Below are 18211 nucleotides of genomic sequence, written 5' to 3' on the forward strand. Positions count from 1 at the left end.
TGGAAACAAGATATGTTTAGGACACATAACATTTTAGAAGATTGCATCTCCCATAGGAAGATCCTGCCCATGTGTGAGACAACTCAACTGTACTATGTGTGTTGCAATCCTATCATTTATGTCTGAAAACTGAGATGAGACTATGAGACTTGAAAACTAGTATGTCCTTTAGGCATAAGTGAGGAGAAACTGAGATTTTTAAAGCTAAGTCTGTTTTTATTAGGGGTGCTTCAGAATGGCACTCCTCTCTAATCTTGATATGTCCAGTACTGCTTTATTAGATTGTACAACTATTATAAGTAAATTCTGCTTACTTCCTAGGCCAGATTTTAACAAATTATAAGCCAGCAAATAAAAATAAATTTATTTCAACCAGAATATTTTTTAGTATAAAACCTCCTTTAATGTCTGATACATTTGATGGCTAATCTGAGAAACGTTTTTGTTTTAGGTACTTGCAATTTTCATGTACTTTCAATGTTAAATTAGCTGAGTCAGAGAGGAAGGTCCTTTTCTAAAACCCGTGTGCCTTTAAGCAATTCTGTGTGCCTCTCACAGCAAACAGCCACTATTTAAGAATGGCAAAAATAATCTTTTTATACTTCCATTATATCTGACTAGTATTTACACTGCTTTGAAAGAGTAGCTTTTACAGGGAAAAATGAGTATAGCTCTTTACCATCTTAAAAACAGATCTTCCTCCAAATACTGATAAAGTATTTGAAACAAACTCTGAACAAATATACCAAAGAAATACACTAGCCAACTTTTTGCTGATGTGTTTAAAAGGTGAATCTAATTTTACTGTAGAACCATGGAAAGTTCTGCAGTCTCCCAAATATGTCATCATTAGGTTTAAAGACTCATCTAGGCAAAATAGTATTTATGCTTCCATTTTATTGTTTTAAAGAATTAAACTGCCACCTCAGTAGTCTTAAGAGCAATTAATGAAACATACATACATTTAAACTTATGTCCATCATAGATAGCTTCGAAGGCTTCCCTGAAATGTGCTGGGATTCACATCTTTTTCCTTAAGAACAGAAACACTTAATAATGATCTTGTTATCTGTCCACCCACCCACCCTCATTCAAACAATTAACTGATGAACTGAAGTCTAACAATTAAAATTCTATTACAAAACATTCATCTGGCCTGCCTCCCAGCATAATGGTTTTTACATTGTTTTTTAAAGCCTACAAGAATTCTCATAATGAGGGATTTTTTTTTTCATGATACTGATTTTTTGGTCCAAAATACAGGCTAAGTGGTTTCTTACCACACTTAACCCCAGGAAATCTCAACGTAAGAGCTTCTCATAAATAGGAAAAAAGCTCTTCCATGAATCTGGCTATTTTCTAATTACATGAAAGGGGTTATTTGGATTTTAACAGTAATATTTAATAGCTCCTAAACAGGGGCGTGAAAAAGAATCAAGTTTGCACCAGTCCAAGTACCTACAGTAATGATAGAAACACTCACCACATGTCACACTATTTCACGTCCATGCTTCTAATAACAAGAATTTCTCACTAGAAATAGTGCATGAGCAAACCAGATTCTCAAAATGCTACATGTGAAAATAAAGTTATTTGCTCAAGAAAAAACTGCATTAGTTATTTCTGGCCAGCCAAGGATGGACGGCCATGTACATTATTTCTTCTGAAAGTTCAGAAATGATTTTGCATCTGATCATCCAACATGAGAATGTTTTCCTGTACCTGACAGAATAAAATGGTTAATTAGCAATCAGTATACCCCTTGTCAAAAACCAATGTTCTAAATTTATATACTACAAACTATCTAATAAATGTTATCTGCACACTACACACCGTGTTTATATTATGCACCATTTTAAAGGGGAAGAAAAGCTTCACAAGAGTTTAGTCAATCCAAAGGATATACAATAATATCCTAAGGATGCCGACTTAGAAATATGCATAAACTGAGTGGTCGTCTCCAATGGACTGTAACAAGCCCCTATAATGCAAACACTGACTCTAAAGGCACCTTACACGGCACTGAAATTCACAATCTAATCATGACTTTTCTTCTGTCCAATTCAAAATTATCTGGTTGTCTTTACTATTGATTCGACAGTAAATTGTTCCAATTTTTGACTGTTTTACCAATAAAAGAAATGATAGTTTTAAATTTTCAACTTAGAGGAAAAGCTCCCCACAGCCACGACACCCGAGTACATGCTAGCTTGTGACAAGCTACAAGGAACACCGTGTGCTAATACATTAGTCCGATTCCTCCACATCATTCAAACTGCAGGGTATAATCCCATAAATAAGAACACACTACGCACTAAAACACAGAATCAAACTGAGAAAGGGAGATTTAAATAAAGCCGAGTCAGCCCCAAACATGTAGGTTAAGACAGTGAACAGAGAACACATTTCACCCAATAACAACTTTAAACAGTCCTATAAAATAATGTAACTTAAGACCTTTAAGTGTGACAAGTTATGTGAGTTTTCTGACCACTCAGAAAAAGTGTCAATGAAAGCAGCACTCACTGGCAGCTTAGAGCCTGTAGAGCAGGTCGTTTTCCAAATTACAGACTACCTGGAGACAAGCCAGCCAAGCACAGTTACAGAAACGCTGATGATCTGCAGCTGCTGTGAGAAGGCATCCGAGTGAACCACACGACAGGACTACACTCTGAACTTTCAGTGCCGAAAGTGTGAATAATTCCCTACATTTAACAGTCTGCCTGGTAACGATTTAGTAGATTTTTACTTTTAGGATTTTAACCTTGGAAAATTAGTGGTAAAATATGGGTTAAAAAATGATATGGCTGCACTTAAATTCACATAAAAATAGCATTTTTACAACCATTTTGAAATTTAATTCTTTTACACAGGTTAACAAAATGCATCACAAGAAAACTAAACATTGGGTTTAATAAAGTCAGTATTTCTCAAAGTGGAACAGTGAATTTTTTTTTCAATTTTTTACAAATCGTCATTTTGGGAAAATTTCTCAGATCAAAGTAACAGTTAAGATAGAATTGTGCTCAACCAAGCCATTTATCTGCACTACAGAATAGTACTTGAAAGCAATCCTAGTCAGATTAAAACCATTTTGAGAGACAAGACTTGTGTTTACAGCTACCTCAAAAGAGGTAGTTTTCCTTCCACAGTCAAAGCTCAGTTAAGATTGACTAATCTTTTTTTCCCTTGTCATATCTTCAGTTCAAAACATATCATCACTGGTAATACGGTCTGTATCTTGTTTGATCTGGATGATGCGGTCCAGGTAGTGGGGTTTGAGAAGGTGGGCCCTGCATTCGTGGAGGAGGAGGTGGCCCTCTTGGTGCAGGCCATATACCAGGACTCATTCCTCCTGGTTGTGTAAATGGAGGGCTCAGAGTTCCTTGGTCTTCAGTAAACTGGGGTAAAGAGTTAGGATTGTAATGGTGAGGAGGGGGTGCAGTTACAGGTGGACCACCATGCTGAGGTGGAGGGGGTCCTGGAGGAGGGTGATTCATATAAGGTGGCATCTGGGCAATAATATGTCCAGGGGGAGGGGTTATTGGGGGTGGAGCAGAGGTCATTGGTGGAGGTGGAGCTTGGCTATATACCAAGTGAGGAGTGCCTGCAGCCTGGGGAGGGTGTGGCATTGGATGGCTTATTGGTGGTGGAGGGGGTGGGGGTGGTGCGTAATGTTGCTGTGGAGGCATAATATGATGAGGGTGAGATACCACCGGCTGACCCTGATATTCAGGATGGTGATGAGCAGGTGCTGGGGCAGGAGGTGGTGGTTCTCTAGCACCTGAACTGGAGTCATCCTGAATAGGGACCGTTATTAAATTGCTGTGTTTTCTTGTTGAAATACGAAAGGTTTCCTGACTGACCGACCGAGGTGGAGGTGGAGCCATGGACAGTTCTGCCGGAGGAGCACGAATGTCCTCATGTGGCTGATTATAGTGCTCATGTGGCACATGCTGCAGAGGAGGCGGTGGCATCATGATGTGCTGCTTTGGAGGAATATGGCTCATATGATGCTTGTCTGGTGGCATTATGAACCGATCGGGGATGTCAGTTGGTGGGGGGGCGATAGGAGGATGAACATTCTCAAGTGAAGCACGGGTAACGGGCTTTCCAGCTCTCATATGACGATGGTTGATATGAGCTTGTAAGTCTCTCTGAGACAGATATGTTCTCTTGCAACCTTGAACAATGCTACACATAAAAAGAGAACCTCGTGTGCACTGCTCAATCCGCTGCACAGGATCACTACATCTAAACAGGAAGAAAAAAATGATTTACTAACAGCACACTTAATTTAAGCTTTAATTTAAAATATAATATACTTGCAAAGTTAACAGTGAGTATTGAATTACTGTTAGTGGACCTTTAACATTTTCTATTTGTATTGGAAACTAATCATCAACATCTCTACTAACCAGAGACTTTTTACCTCAGAACTCTAAACACCAAAAGAGAATTTCTTATGAGACCTTCTATTTCCCAATACTTACAGCTCATTAATATTCCCTAACTATAGTATGATTTACATAGAGGAATGACAAAGCAAAGGATCTATCATTTACAACCATGGAATTGTCTCTTTTCCTTGTAGGAGCTAGGGTGCTTCTAATTTTTGGCCACTTTGCACATTTCTTGCTTTTCAGCCATCTAATTCACTACACAGTCAGAAACATATCCATGCTAAATAGGGTAAGGTCTTTTCTTTTGCATGATGCCCCAAAGCAGTAGTATATACTATTTAAATTAATTCTGGTTGGTAACTTTATTTCCTGCCCTTGGTTTGACAATTAAGACAGGTTTCTCTCTAGATAGCTGAAGACTACACTGGTGAAGTGCATACTAGAACACATTTAGTTACCTGAAAACTAAATTGCACTTTTAAACAGTAATAGTGAAACCTTTATGGGCTGGAGATATGGCTTGGCAGTTAAGGGCACTGAATGCTCTTCCAGAGGACCTGGGTTCAAATCCCAGCACCCACATGGCAGCTCACAACTGTCTGTTAACTCCAAGATCTGACACTCTCACACAGACAGGCATGCAGGCAGAACACCTATGCACATAAAATATAGGTAAATAAATTTTAAAAAAAATCCACGTAAAAGAGAGAATCTTTTAATGTTCACTACATTTAATGTTGCATTCATTTTAATTCTTTATCTTAATGGAACAATCACATGTTATATTAAGCTAATGCACAACACTGGGCTGGGAAAGGCATTAGAGATACCTCAACAAAGGCTACAATATATACTTCCAAATTTTATATTCTTCTCAACTATAACTCTATAGAACATATAGTAATATCTTTTAAACACAGTATATATTTCATAATCTATAACTTTAAAAACCTAATGAAATATACCAAGAAAATCAGTTGTCACTGGGTCATTAACAAATCACCCCCTTTTTTCTTAGCAAAGCCCATATCCTGCACCACAGAGGGGAAATCTTTTCTTACAATTGTTTATAGTTTTGTTAACAATCAATGGTATTCCTTGGGGTACTTTCAATTATAGGTTTAGAGGATCTGGAAACCCCTGAGCTAATCCAAAAAGTTTCACTCCATTTTTCTCAAGGCTTTCTTATCAGGGGCTCCAAATTAATATAAATTTTCACTTTATTATAGAGCTATCCCCAAGACAGATACCATGATGTATAACTTCAAGTCTATCATGATGTCGTTATCACCCAAAACACACCTGTTTGGGTTATTGGAAAACAGGAATAGTAGTGTTTATTATATGCCAGATTCTACTGTTCATTAATCCTTAATCTTAAAAAGAACACAGGGAGCTTATAGCTATAAAGCCCCACTTGTACCACATAGCTGATAAATAGTCAAATGGGGACTTGACCTCAACCATTCTAATCCTGGGGCCAGTGAGACAGCTCAGCAGGTAAAGTGGTTTCTATGCAAGCCTGCTCATCTAAGTTCCATGCCCTGAACATAGATGAAGTTGGAAGGAGAGAACTACTCCACCAAGTTGCCTTCTGACCCTGGCACATGCTCATACCCGCCACCACATTATTCACATACAATTCATAATAGAAGATGTTAATTCTCATTTTGAAAAGAGATTGTTCTCAATCACCAAACCACGCTATACTTGCTTCCAGGTGTGCCAGACATACACAAAAGAAAAAACAAGAAACGGTTCTGGTGTCCAACACTGTTCCCAGAGATTTCATCATTTTAGCTACTCTGAATGAACTGACAATGGCTAGCTCCATCTTCCAGAGAAGGGGAAAACTAACTCCAGGTTCACAGAGAATGGCTCAGCCAGCATGTTTGCATCCTTGTCTATTCCAATTACTCCAAGACCTTTAACCCATCTTGCTTATAAGCCACTACTATTAGAACATCTAAAGATGATCATATCTTACCCTGGGCACATCTTATCTCCTTTTTTTTCATGTAAAATAGCACAGTCATAGCAAAAGACATGCTTGCATGGAATCTGTAGGCAAAAATATCATAGTTAAGCATCCTAGAACAAATTAGAAAATTTCAATACTAACTGTCAGCACAGTGATCTACCGACAGGAGGCACATAGGAGTTAAATGAAAACTTATTAAGACTATATACCAGAAGCAGCTACGAGTCAGTCAGTCTGTCTATCTGTCTGTCTATCTATCTATCTATCTATCTATCTATCTATCTATCTATCTGGTTTTTCAAGGCAGGGTTTCTCTGCTTAGCCTTGGCTGTCTTGGGACAATTCACTTATCTCTGCCTTCTGAGTGCTGGGATTAAATGGGGCATTAAAGTGGGTGCCATGCTCCATCACTGCCCAGCAACCATTTTTAATCACAAGTTTTTGAAAATGTTTTGAAAACTTTGGCTCTTTTTCCAATAAATACATGTCCATCTGCTAACCCTTTGCTTTTTATTTCTGGAGAAGGATCTCATGTTCCGCTCAGATTGCCTTATACTCTGATGTACCCAAGGCAGCCCTTGATCTTATGATCCTTCTGCCTCAACTTCCAGAATGCTGGGACTAGAAGACTATCCCCCCTTGCCTGGTACCTGCTTCTATTTTCAGATATGTGAACCTATCAATGCTAAAATAGTCCCTGCAAGTAAAAAGCTCCTGAAAAAGAACTCTAAATGTGTTTTATCTTATCATGTTTCTCCTGAAACTATTCTAAAACAGTAAAAAGAATAATTATACTAAATTCATGGTATTATTAAAACTTCCCTTAGCTTTTTTTGTACATTACTATGCTATAAGAATTAGTTATAAAAAAAAAAATCTTCGTTGTCCTTACCATTCTCCCATAGACTTTAATAGGCAACCCACATTTGTCACAGAAATGTACTGGTGTATCGTCCTTTTCACCTAAGATGTTTATCTGTTGAAATGATAAAATTTTCTCTTTAGGCAATTGTACTTTTCAATTCACAGTGAAATGGTTAGAATTTCTTAAGTTGTTACCATAAACAGAAGTAAAAAGTGATTAGTATAATTCCATTTGCTTGTTCTTCTTCTTAAACAGCAGCTAATTGGTTCTACCAAAAATTACTTCAAATTATTTTATTTATTATTTTATTTTTTTGTTTTTTTGTTTTTTTTCGAGACAGGGTTTCTCTGTGTATCCCTGGCTGTCCTGGAACTCAGAAATCCGCCTGCCTCTGCCTCCCAAGTGCTGGGATTAAAGACGTGAGTCACCACCGCCCAGCATTCAAATTATTTTTGAAGATGGTAAAAACAAGCAAGTGGACTTATGTGTGCTACACGTCATGACATACTAAAAATCCACACTTGGTGGATAAGTACTTAATGCCTAATTTCTAATTTTTCACTTTTAGTTATACCTTGAAATCCCAAAAAAGGTGTCCTGGAAATCTTCGCTGATTCCCAAAGAGTTCGCCCCCTTTACAGTCATACCGCTGTTCTTCATTATAATCAAATCCTTCTGAGAGAAAAAAGTTACATTACATTTTCCAACTTCAAATTTCAATTTAAAGTAATTTTAATTTAACAAAATTAAAAGTATATTTATTTACTGAAAAATGTTTCTGATAACTTTCAGAGATCTAAAAACATGAAAATCAAAATTCCTAAAACTACGCTAAAACAGTAAAAAAACAAAACTAAACCTACATTAAATTCATGTTATTATAAAACTTCCCTTAGAGTTTTGTACATAAAACTAGTTATAAAAAAAGTAGTAAAAGTATTCTAGAGTCCTACCTCTACAACACCAGGCCTTAATTTTACTTACCATTTTCCCACAGATTTTAATAGACAACTCACATTTGTCACAGAAATTAACTGGCATATCATTTTTAACCTGGAGTTTAAAATGCCGGCTGGAAGTAGTCTTCATGATCACTGAGTCCATCTCTTGTACTTTACAAATGACAACAGACAGTGGCTACAGCAGCCACCATATAAGCCACGTGCTAGAGCCAAGAACAGACCTATAACCGAGTCTCTTATTCAACGCTCTTAGCAACTCCACTAACCACCTCTAATATAAAACCTCACCAATTATCACCACGTTGTTTACGGAACAAATTTTTAAACTACCTACAAATTATAAGAACAGAATTTAGGAGTAAGACAGATCTTCTAGAACCTGAATGTATGTTAACAGCCAGATTTCTATTCTGGAATTAAAAAATAAATTACTCAGTATTTATGGTAAACAAGACCTCACTTAAAAAAAAAAAAAAAAAAAAAAAAAACATACCCATAAATATTCTAAAGCATGGGCCAACAAATTGTTACTATAAAAGGCCACAGTACAAAATTTAGGCTTTCTTGGTCACATAAATCTAGTTAATTCTGCCATGCTAGTAGGAAAATAGCCACAAGGCAATACTCTTAACTGAACAGCAACTTTATCTATTTTAAAGGAACCAAACTTGGCCTGTAGACCAGCTTGCTGACTTCTAACAGATGGCAAGACAGGAAGCCGTGTTTATATTCATGAAACTAGGAAAGGCCTTTTAAAGAATGTATTAAAAACAGGAGAGAGCACGCTCTAGGTTAACTGGCTTCCTAGAATGTTCAAGTTCTTTACAGTAACACTTTATATACAAAGTTCAAAAGATAAATGAACTACACAGACATTTAACAAAGCCGATAATATAAAGAATTCAAAATTAAGAGAAAGGCACCAATCAAAACAGAGCCTGGAACTGAGGCAAGAACTGGCTAGCACTATGAAAAGGCATCCAACCACTTAGGCTCCTGCCTGTAACCACAGCACTGACAAGGCCGAGGCAGCAAGACTTTTGACCTTCAAGAGCAGAATGGCTATCCAAGTTCTGCCTCAAAAAAAAATGTTAAGTTAATAGTACAAAATACTGAGTATGTGAGTAAAAACCATACCACACCCTTTCTGAAGAATTTAGCAAGATCTGATATATTCTGAAATAAACAAATCAAGTCTTTAAAACCAGTCGGTCATTTGTTGTGTACATGATGTGGAGGGAGGGGTCTGCACATGTGCACAGTGGTGGGTGGAGGTCAGAAGACAGCTTCTGGAGGTCAGTTCTCTCCTTCCTTTTAAATGGTTCTAGGATGAAACTTGGGTCACCAGGCTTACGGCAATTACCCTCACCCATTTCAAGAATTTGGCCATCTTCTCAAGTCAAATTTTTAATATTCACATTACAACACAATTACGGCAAAACAAGTATCTACAAGAAAGTAAATTAAATTGTAGGATATCTATAGACTAACATCTAGGACTAGTCATTTGTTTGAGACAGGGTCTGTCCTCAAGCATTAATCCTCTTGTCTCGGCTTCCTAAGTGCTGGGATTTAAGCCATGTGCCACCTTCCCTGGGTAAAACTATATGTTATTTTATTTTATTTTTGGTTTTTCTAGACAAGATTTTTCTGTGTAACCCTGGCTGTCCTGGAACTTGCCCTGTAGACCAGACTGGCCTTGAACTCAGAGATCTACCTGCCTCTGTCTCTGGAGTGTTGGGATTAAAAGCATTCACCACTACCACCCAGCTTACTTGAAAGATTTTTTTTTTTTTTTAAGGGACACTAACATCAGCTTTGTAGAAGACCGTGAAAACAAATTTTACTTTTAATGTAATGCTCTGTGCAATATCAGGGGAAGGGCGCTTAAAAAGGGATAGAAACTAATTTTAAAATAGGTTTAATAAAATCAGATGGATTACTTGATACACTCAGATAAACAACAGAACTCTTTTTAAAATTTTACTTGTATTTATTTTATGTGCATTGGTGTTTTGCCTGCATGTATGACTATGTGAGGGTGTTGGATACTGGAGTTACACACAGTTGTGAACTGCCACATGGGTGCTGGGAACTGAACCTGGGTCCTCTGGAGAAGCATTCAGAGCTCTTAATCCCTGAGCCATCTCTCCAACCTGACAACTCTTAAACATTTCAGTTTAAACAAGTTACCTTCATCACCTTGTGGGGCCTTTGCAGGCATCCTGCTAATAGTCCTTTGAGTTCGAGGTGCTGGTTTAACTTTGTTGGCTTGTTTGGAGATGAGTTTTATAGGAATTCTTCTGCGAACATCAAGACCACCCAAGGATCCAGAACTATTAGTGCCTTGTAACTCATTGTCTATATGAATGTAAAAAAAGAAATTGTAATTATTTTTACTTTTCTTTTTGAAAATTGTTCTACAAGTATAAAGATAAAATCAACAACATCAAACAATAAACTGAAGATCTTGGCTCTGATTTTAAATACTAGACTGATAAGTGTAATTGCTAATATTCTTTATTTGGGGTAAACCTTTAAAGAAATGCTTTCAGTTAAGCTTTATTCATTCATTCATTCATTCATTCATTCATTCATTTATTCATTTATTTATTTATTTATTTTTGACAGGGAACCCTTTCAGAAGCTGATAAAAAATTATAGAACATTTACCTCTTTCTAAAAAAAATGAGCAATAAAAATTACCATACAATTCTATAGTAGTTTACAAAAAGATAACCGTCTTTACAAGTCTAAAAACCTCTTACAGATTGTAAAGATTTTTAAAAATAAAGGAGAAAAACAAAATTGTCTTAACATGTGTCTAATTATCAAACTGGTGAAGTAGCCATGCAGTAAACTTAGTAAATTTACATAACAAATTGAAAATGCAACCCTAAATCTGAAATATATTTGAAAATAAAGTTTTAACTTATTATGTTTACGGGGGACTGCTGTGGAGGTCAGAAAACAATCTGTGGGAATTGTTTCTCCCCTCCAACAACCTGAGCTACAGATGTTGACTTCAGGGCCTCAGCTAGTACTAATGACATCCACTTCTATAAGCAATACCAACCAATTAAACTCATACCCTCTTGCCCTTTCTATCATCAAAATAAAATGAAATTTAAAATGGGTTTTAATGATTAAACATGTTTACTTTCTACTCTTATAACAGCTAACTCCTCTCAAAATCTTTCATGGAAAGATTAGATGAATAGCTACAATCTTGAATTATAATAAACCAACTTGATCAATCTTCAAGACTGCACTAAAATGGAGTGTCTTTCATGTATTTCAGCAGTCTCTGCTGCATTCACTCATCTATATTGTACCTACACAGATCTCAGAGATCTCAGATAGATAACCTTTTCCCCTTGCACAAAAAGTCTTCCCACCTTTCCAAAAGAACTGAAATAGCCAACGTATTGCCCTTCAGATATCACAAGGATTATTAGTGTGTCAGTCTGTGATTGACAACATACTACCTGCACAGCCTTCCAACCAGCTCACATAACCCAGTTTCCCATTATTTAAACAGTAGCCTGGCTCTTTCACGAGCCTCTTTCTAAAGCTACTGTTTGCCTCACAGATTTCAAGGGACAAAATTCTGAAGTTTGTTTGTGTGGGGCCACCCATACATAAAAACAAAACACAAACCATGTAATAAATATCTGGATATTACATAAGGGATAAAAAGAATAATTGGGCCATTTAAAGTAAATATACCTTTAAAAATATATTTTACTATATAGTTTTAAAAACAACACACTTAATATTTTATCTTGAATAAAAGGAGCCAAGGAACTTAAGCCAGGTATGTAGCTCAGTGGTAGAACCTATCTAAGGTCCTGGGTTCAGGTCCCAAGGATCTATCTCCCCCAAAAGAATGAGGCAGTATTTTAAAAATGTGGGTTCCTTTTACCTAAGCACTAACCATCTCTTACAATGACTAAAGAATGAATCAAGTGTTTGCAGGGTCTTTATTGGCCTGGGTGCCCCTGTGAGGTAAGAGCATGGGACAGAGCTGGCCTGGAAGGAGCTGCAAGGGCGCCATCACCTTTCTGCTGCTTCTCTCCACCCCCTAGGGCCCTGAGCTCACCGTTGACACTGCTGCAATCCAGAGAAACACAAAAGAAAGCAATACGTGTTTGCCATTTAAAAAACTTCTGAATTTTTTTTTTTTCTGGCTGAATTCTACTTCAATACTTCCATTTACAAGACCTCTTGATCCTTTGACATTAAAATCATTATTTTGAGAAGTCTACTCAGTCAGAAAATTGTCAATTAACTAGCTAACTACCATTTCTTGGTTTGCCAAAGGCTCTATGATTCAAATTTGTATTTATTTTGTGAAAGTTTGAGTCTTTGGCTTAGTTTCATATTTTTCTTCTCAAAATGTGCAGCAATTAAAACTGAAGCACTAGGAGGCTTTGTCATAACTGATTTAAAATCTAGAAAAGCTAACATTAAACAGAAAGGAGAGCTGTCTCCTTTGTTGTTTGTTTTGTTTCAAGACAGGGTTTCTCTGTATAGCCCTGGCTGTCCTGGAACTCACTTTGTAGACCAGGCTGGCCTTGAACTCAGAAATCTGCCTGCCTCTGCCTCCCAAGTGCTGGGATTAAAGGCATGCGCCACCACCACCCGGCCCTGAAACTTAATTTTTAACCTAGCTAGGTCAGTAGTGATTATTTTCATGTTAGAATAATTTTTATTTCCCCAGGCCATCTTTGGCTAATAACTTAGAAACTAGGGTAATACTTTTACCCATGCAGTATCAAGACACTCTACTGGGAAACTCAGGTTTTTCTCATTTCTCTCACATACTTCCACAAACCAACCTATTAGCAGCTGCTGGATTCTCCACCAAAATATTTGTGGCAACTGCCTACTCTATGTCCTGCTCCCACTCCCCCTACAGCGTTGCTGGGGACCCGTGCTAGCTGGTTAAGTTGCTCTACCACTGAGCTTCGCTTCAACTAAACTGAGCCTCCCTCTGTGGCACTGCAACCACCCCATAGATTATTTATATTTACTTCTGTTGTTCCTCTCCTACACCATTCTCCATAGAAGAGTCAAAATTGTTGCTTCATAGCCACTTAAACCCGTTATCATGATTTTCAAAGTCCTGAAAAAGGTAATTTGTGTTTTCCTTCTCAACTTAAAGCTAACTAGTCTACCGACATTTGGTCCTCTCTATACCTTCCTACCATTCCAAAAACACCTTTCCCTGGCACTCTCTGAAATTTCCTACTCCATGAGCACTTCTTTCTTTCTTTCTTTTTTTTTTTTTTTTTTTTTTTTTTTTTTTTTTTTTGGTTTTTCGAAACAGGGTTTCTCTGTGTAGTCCTGGCTGTCCTGGAACTCACTCTGTAGACCAGGCTTGCCTCGAACTTAGAAATCCACCTGCCTCTGCCTCCCAAGTGCTGGGATCAAAGGTGTGCGCCACCACTGCCCTGGCAAGCACCAGTTTCTAAAAGTTCTCACCACAAATTGTAAACAGCTGTTAAAGAAGAAACCAACCTGCTTGTCTCCTTTGACAGAATGAAAACTCGAAGACAAGAACGTAGTCTTATTGTTTACCATTCCACCATTCTATCTCCAAGCTTACAAGTATCTGCATGCAATTATATAAGTAGTGTTTGAAGACTGGGCGCACCTCAGTCAATTCCTAAAGAAAACGCCTTTCCTCCTGCTTGGCGATAAAACTGTCTGAAGCACTCAAAGCCAAGTGCTAGAACTAAAACCAAGAAAACGAAGCCAGCAGAAATGAGGTTTGAAGCTACTCGTAATATGCGATGAAAATAACTTGATCTTAAACAATCTGTATATGTCCCCAAAAGATGCGAAAGGACCACGACCGAAGGGCGGGGCATGCTTTGAGTTGCGGTAGAAAAGATGCTCCGCTTATAACTTCGAAAACTATATCCGACTCTCTTCTCTAATCACTAGTCCGCGAAAAGCCAACAAGACAATAACCACAGGCGGTGAACACTGCAGCAGCCGCCCGAAGCCGAGAGGCAGCAGGAAGTCTCCAACCCACTCTCGCCCAGAGTCCGGACGCTTCTCCAATTCCGAGAGTGGAAAACGCCCGCCTATTTCCCCAGCAAAAGTGCAAAGCAACCGGAATGAAAAAAAAAACAAAAACAAAACTGGGAGACCCTCCCTTTCCAACAAGCCTGCGCGGAGGAGGGTCCCGAAACGAGCTCAGCCGCACCAAAGGAGCGGTACTGCCGGTCTCCAGGATGGAGGCACCGCTCCGGAGGGGTAGGCCGGGAAGCAGCAGACTCAGCCCGGGACCGGGTCTGAGCTTGCTTCCTCTCTGCCGCGTCCCGGCGCAGTGGGGCGAGCATAGCCCCTTGTGCCTGCTGGGCGATCAGTCCCACACGAGCCACGGGGGCAAGAAACTAGGACCCCCGCTGCCTCCGCCTCCTTACCAGTGTGATCCATGATTCGGCTCGCGGGGCACAGTGGGAGCGGAAGTCAGTCGCTCCGGAGTCGCAGTAAGCGCCTGCGCCCTACCTTCTGGAGCGCAGAGGCGGAAGTGCGCCCGAACTGCTCTCACGGGCTTCCCTCCCTAGCCGTAGCACCCGACTCCGGCGAGGGAATCAGACATAGCCAGGACTGAGGCGGGAAGAAAGGGAACACGAGGGTTTTGGTGTCGAGGCTGCTAGTTCTCCCCAGAGGCAGCCCTCAGCTGTAGGAAGGATACTTCTCGCAGTGAGAAAGCAATAGGAACCAAAGGGAAGCGCCGCAGGCAGGTAAGCCGCCGCCCGCCCCCCCTGCGGCGCGAGGCCTTCTGGGATTTGTAGTCCGCCCAGAGCGCAGTCTCAGCCGTTGGGCTGGTCCCACCCCAGCGGGCGGAGTAACGGTTTGGAATGCCCCGCGGATCCGCCGCCGGGTGTATAGAAGTGTAAACACGCGCGCTCCGTGGGTGCCCGAGGGAAGCTGAGTCAGGCGCCCGGGAGGGAGGCAAGGTCCTCATTGTCTAATCGTGCTTTGTCCTGAGGAACCCCAACGCCCACTCGACACGCGCGTTTGCCCTGGCTCCCACCGTAGATTCTCAACTGAATCGCGTGTTACAGTGCTGACTAGCCCCTGGCTCTAGAGAACACCACCAGGCGCCTGGAATCCCTGCTAAAGCTGGAGGGAGCACCAGGAGGTCCCCGTCCAACGAGGATTCAAAGCAGTTGTGTGCAAAGGGGGTGAAGGAGGGAAGATAGGGACCGATGGAGTCGGAGGGAGAGCGTTAGAGCTTGACTAGAAGGAAGAGATGAGAAAGGGCAGGCCCCGACTGAAGAAAAGAGAGTTACCACAACAGGCGGTACCTAGTTCCAGTTCTTGGTCCCTGGGGTCTGTGGTTGCCGCTTTCATCTTGCTCAGCCAAAACAAAGAAAAGTGTCAACGGCGGCGACTGCTGAAGACCTTCAGAGCACCCCCCACCTCGATTTGGCTCATAATAGGTCTTCTGCCTTCCCCAGCCCTTCACACTTGAAGCACTCGTATGAGTAGAAAGGAACACAATAAGTGGAAAACATCAGCCTAGGAGTCAAGGGATTTGGGCTCTATGCTCGTCCCTTGGTGACGACATCGTTACCTTGGGTTGTTCACGCTTTCAGTGCCAGAGTTCCTAGATCAATAAAACATTATTATGTTGGCCTTTAGCCGGGCGTGGTGGCGCACGCCTTTAATCTCAGCACTCAGGAGGCAGAGGCAGGCGGATTTCTGAGTTCGAGGCCAGCCTGGGCTACAGAGTGAGTTCCAGGACAGCCACGACTACACAGAGAAACCCTGTTTCGAAAAACAAACAAAAAAATATTTTCACAGTACACAATTATGTGTAGCAATGCGTTGTGTGCGTTGCACAGTAACAACGGTGACTAACACTGCAGTGATCCTAGTGTAAGTGTACCATGTTATTTAGTGATTGCCTTAATTGTGGTCTTTTCCAAGACTCCCGCTCATTGCGGCTTTACAAACAAGGTTGTAGGTACACTCAACTAAGGACATTTCTAAGTCGATATCCTTTTGGTTTTGTTGTTTAAAATGTAAGTTTCTGTACTACGGGGTGTTTTTCATAATTTTTCAGTTGCTGGAATTAGTCGGGTGGGGTTGGATACTGGTATGTCTCTCAATCTAGTGCTGATGCGCTGGGCTATTTAACCACTGTCTACTACAGAAGGAACTGGGACAAATGGCTAACTGTGGTGTGTATTAGGGTACCAACGCACTTGCTGGCCTCCAGGAGGCTTCCTCAGTATCACAATATCATAAGTACCAGTGGCTCCTCTCAGCCCGGTGGACCCTACACTTCAGCTCATGGGCTTCCCTCCCCCCAGGCTTTGCTTTTCTGTATAACCCTGGCATTTGGCTCTCCCTCTTCCTCCCTCCTCTCTTTCCCTCCCTCCTTCCCTTCCTCCCCTCCCCTCTCTCATTCTCATTTTCCTCTCTTGTCCCTATTTCCTCTCATGGCTGGGTCCAAACCTCTGGCCATGTTTGGTCTACTACTATCTCTTCCTGCTCAGGGCTCATCCAGATGACTCTGGCTGTGCTCCCCCCTCATATCTAAAATGAAGACCTTACCCTCAACAATACCCTGGAGAGGTCATGTTTCACTTTATACATCTGGTGCTGAAAGCCTCTGTTTATACAACAACTTAGATTGCCTAAGAGGTGGCTTTTACCCAGGAAGTACTTTATATCCACCACCCCCATCACACTTGAGATTGATTTAAAAAAATAGGTTAATGATAGAAATGACTATTAATACTAGAGAAGTAGGATTTAAAAGAACTTTCAAATTGTATTTACAGACTTTTACAGTTTTCTCAGTATTTTATGGTATGGGGTGCCCTGAAGGCTGAGACAGGAGGATTGCAAGTTCAAAGGCAGCCTGAATTACATAGACTGTCTCAACAAATAAAAAAGGAAACTTGCTGAAGGCTCAGTTTAGTAAACAGTGGGGCATGTCCTTGATGTGGCTCAGTACTCGGATGCCCGGCTTCTGCATCTGTGCTTCCCCCGCCCCCCCCCCCCATTTATCATAGTTGTCATATTCTATCAGTGCAGGAGTAGTGTGGCAAGAGAGTCTCTTACGTTCCTAAGTTGGATTATGTGGCCTCCCTTCCCCCAGCCTGGAACCTGCTTGCTCAAGGGTGGAGCTACCGGCTCATTCGTCCTGTCACGCCTACCTACTGCTGGAACCTGCCTTTGCTGCCTGGAGGCACACACGTGTTCGTCCTGCTACTGGACCCTGAGTTACTTGGCGGGAAGTTGGGTTCCCTCCCCCTTCCTTTATAACTGGGTGTCTGAAAATAGTAAAATTGAGCCTTGATCAGAACTTGTTGTCTTGGCTCCATTGTTTCTTCCGCCCCGTCTAGATTCCTCTCTTTTCAGCCTGAACTGCCATTCTCAGTTGAACCGTTCGTGTTGTGGACTGCGGGCAGGCCGCAACAGGATTATACAGAGGCCTGTATGTTCTTGTTTTCATTTTTTTATTGGCTGTAAAGCTAATGAGTTTTCTTGTAGCATTTCCCTTTCTGTACAATGTACACTGACCACACTCACCCCTTGTATTGTGCATTTCCAAGCTCCCCTCCAGCTCCCTGGTAGTTCTCTTATTACCATGTCCCCTACATCCCGCAGATGAGAGGGACTATGGGATGCTTATCTTTGTGATACCAGTTTTCATTTAATATGATTTCTAGTTTTATCCATTTTCCTGTAAGTTCCATAACTTTGTTCTTATGATAGAATAGTATTCCATGTGTGAATGTAACGCGCTTTTTTAAATCATCCATCTGTTATTGGACACCTTGGTTGTGTTGGCTAGTGAATATTGCCACAATCAAATGGATATGCAAATATCTGTATAGTAAGTTAACTCATTTGCCTAGGCATATTCCCAGAAGTGGTATGACAGGGTCATGTGGGAATTCTGTTTTTAAAGGAACCTCCACACTGTTTTACATTCCAAGCAGTGGTATATAAGTTTCCCTCC

General features: G+C 40.5%; 1 protein-coding gene and 1 long non-coding RNA gene across 9 annotated transcripts; one reads left to right on the top strand and one right to left on the bottom strand.

Moving 5' to 3' along the window:
• Positions 1 to 382: 382 nt before the first annotated feature.
• On the bottom strand, positions 383 to 15690 carry Cbll1 (Cbl proto-oncogene like 1). 8 transcript variants are annotated; one of them, XM_085830282.1, is made up of 6 exons: positions 15540 to 15690; positions 10414 to 10572; positions 7824 to 7921; positions 7277 to 7360; positions 6391 to 6464; positions 383 to 4254 (listed from the first exon to the last, which is right to left on the bottom strand). In XM_085830282.1, exons 1-6 carry the CDS (start codon positions 15583 to 15585, stop codon positions 3219 to 3221), a joined length of 1497 nt encoding a protein of 498 aa, XP_085686408.1. In that variant the 5' UTR covers positions 15586 to 15690; the 3' UTR covers positions 383 to 3218. The 8 variants fall into 8 exon arrangements, with proteins under 8 accessions (XP_085686408.1, XP_085686407.1, XP_085686406.1 ...); XM_085830281.1 differs by having other exon boundaries at positions 7824 to 7924; XM_085830280.1 differs by having other exon boundaries at positions 10405 to 10572.
• Positions 15691 to 16052: 362 nt separating this feature from the next.
• On the top strand, positions 16053 to 17551 carry LOC147001213 (uncharacterized). The gene is made up of 2 exons (XR_015045206.1): positions 16053 to 16113; positions 17345 to 17551. It is a non-coding gene; the product is annotated as an uncharacterized LOC147001213 (long non-coding RNA).
• The last annotated feature ends 660 nt before the right edge of the window (positions 17552 to 18211 follow it).

Source organism: Mus caroli, unplaced genomic scaffold, assembly GCF_978045245.1.
Source record: "Mus caroli unplaced genomic scaffold, Mus_caroli_1 scaffold_14, whole genome shotgun sequence".
Lineage (NCBI taxonomy): Eukaryota > Metazoa > Chordata > Mammalia > Rodentia > Muridae > Mus > Mus caroli.

What these genes read in the sequence shown, in the direction of transcription:
- Cbll1 (XM_085830279.1), bottom strand. Translation starts at nt 15,585, where the DNA reads ATGAAAGCGGCAACCACAGACCCCAGGGACCAAGAACTGGAACTAG. An exon ending in GGACCAAGAACTGGAACTAG is followed by an intron (nt 10,573 to 15,539) that starts GTACCGCCTGTT and finishes ACATTCATATAG; the next exon opens with ACAATGAGTTACAAGGCACT. An exon ending in GGAGATAAGATGTGCCCAGG is followed by an intron (nt 4,255 to 6,390) that starts GTAAGATATGAT and finishes CTTCCTGTTTAG; the next exon opens with ATGTAGTGATCCTGTGCAGC.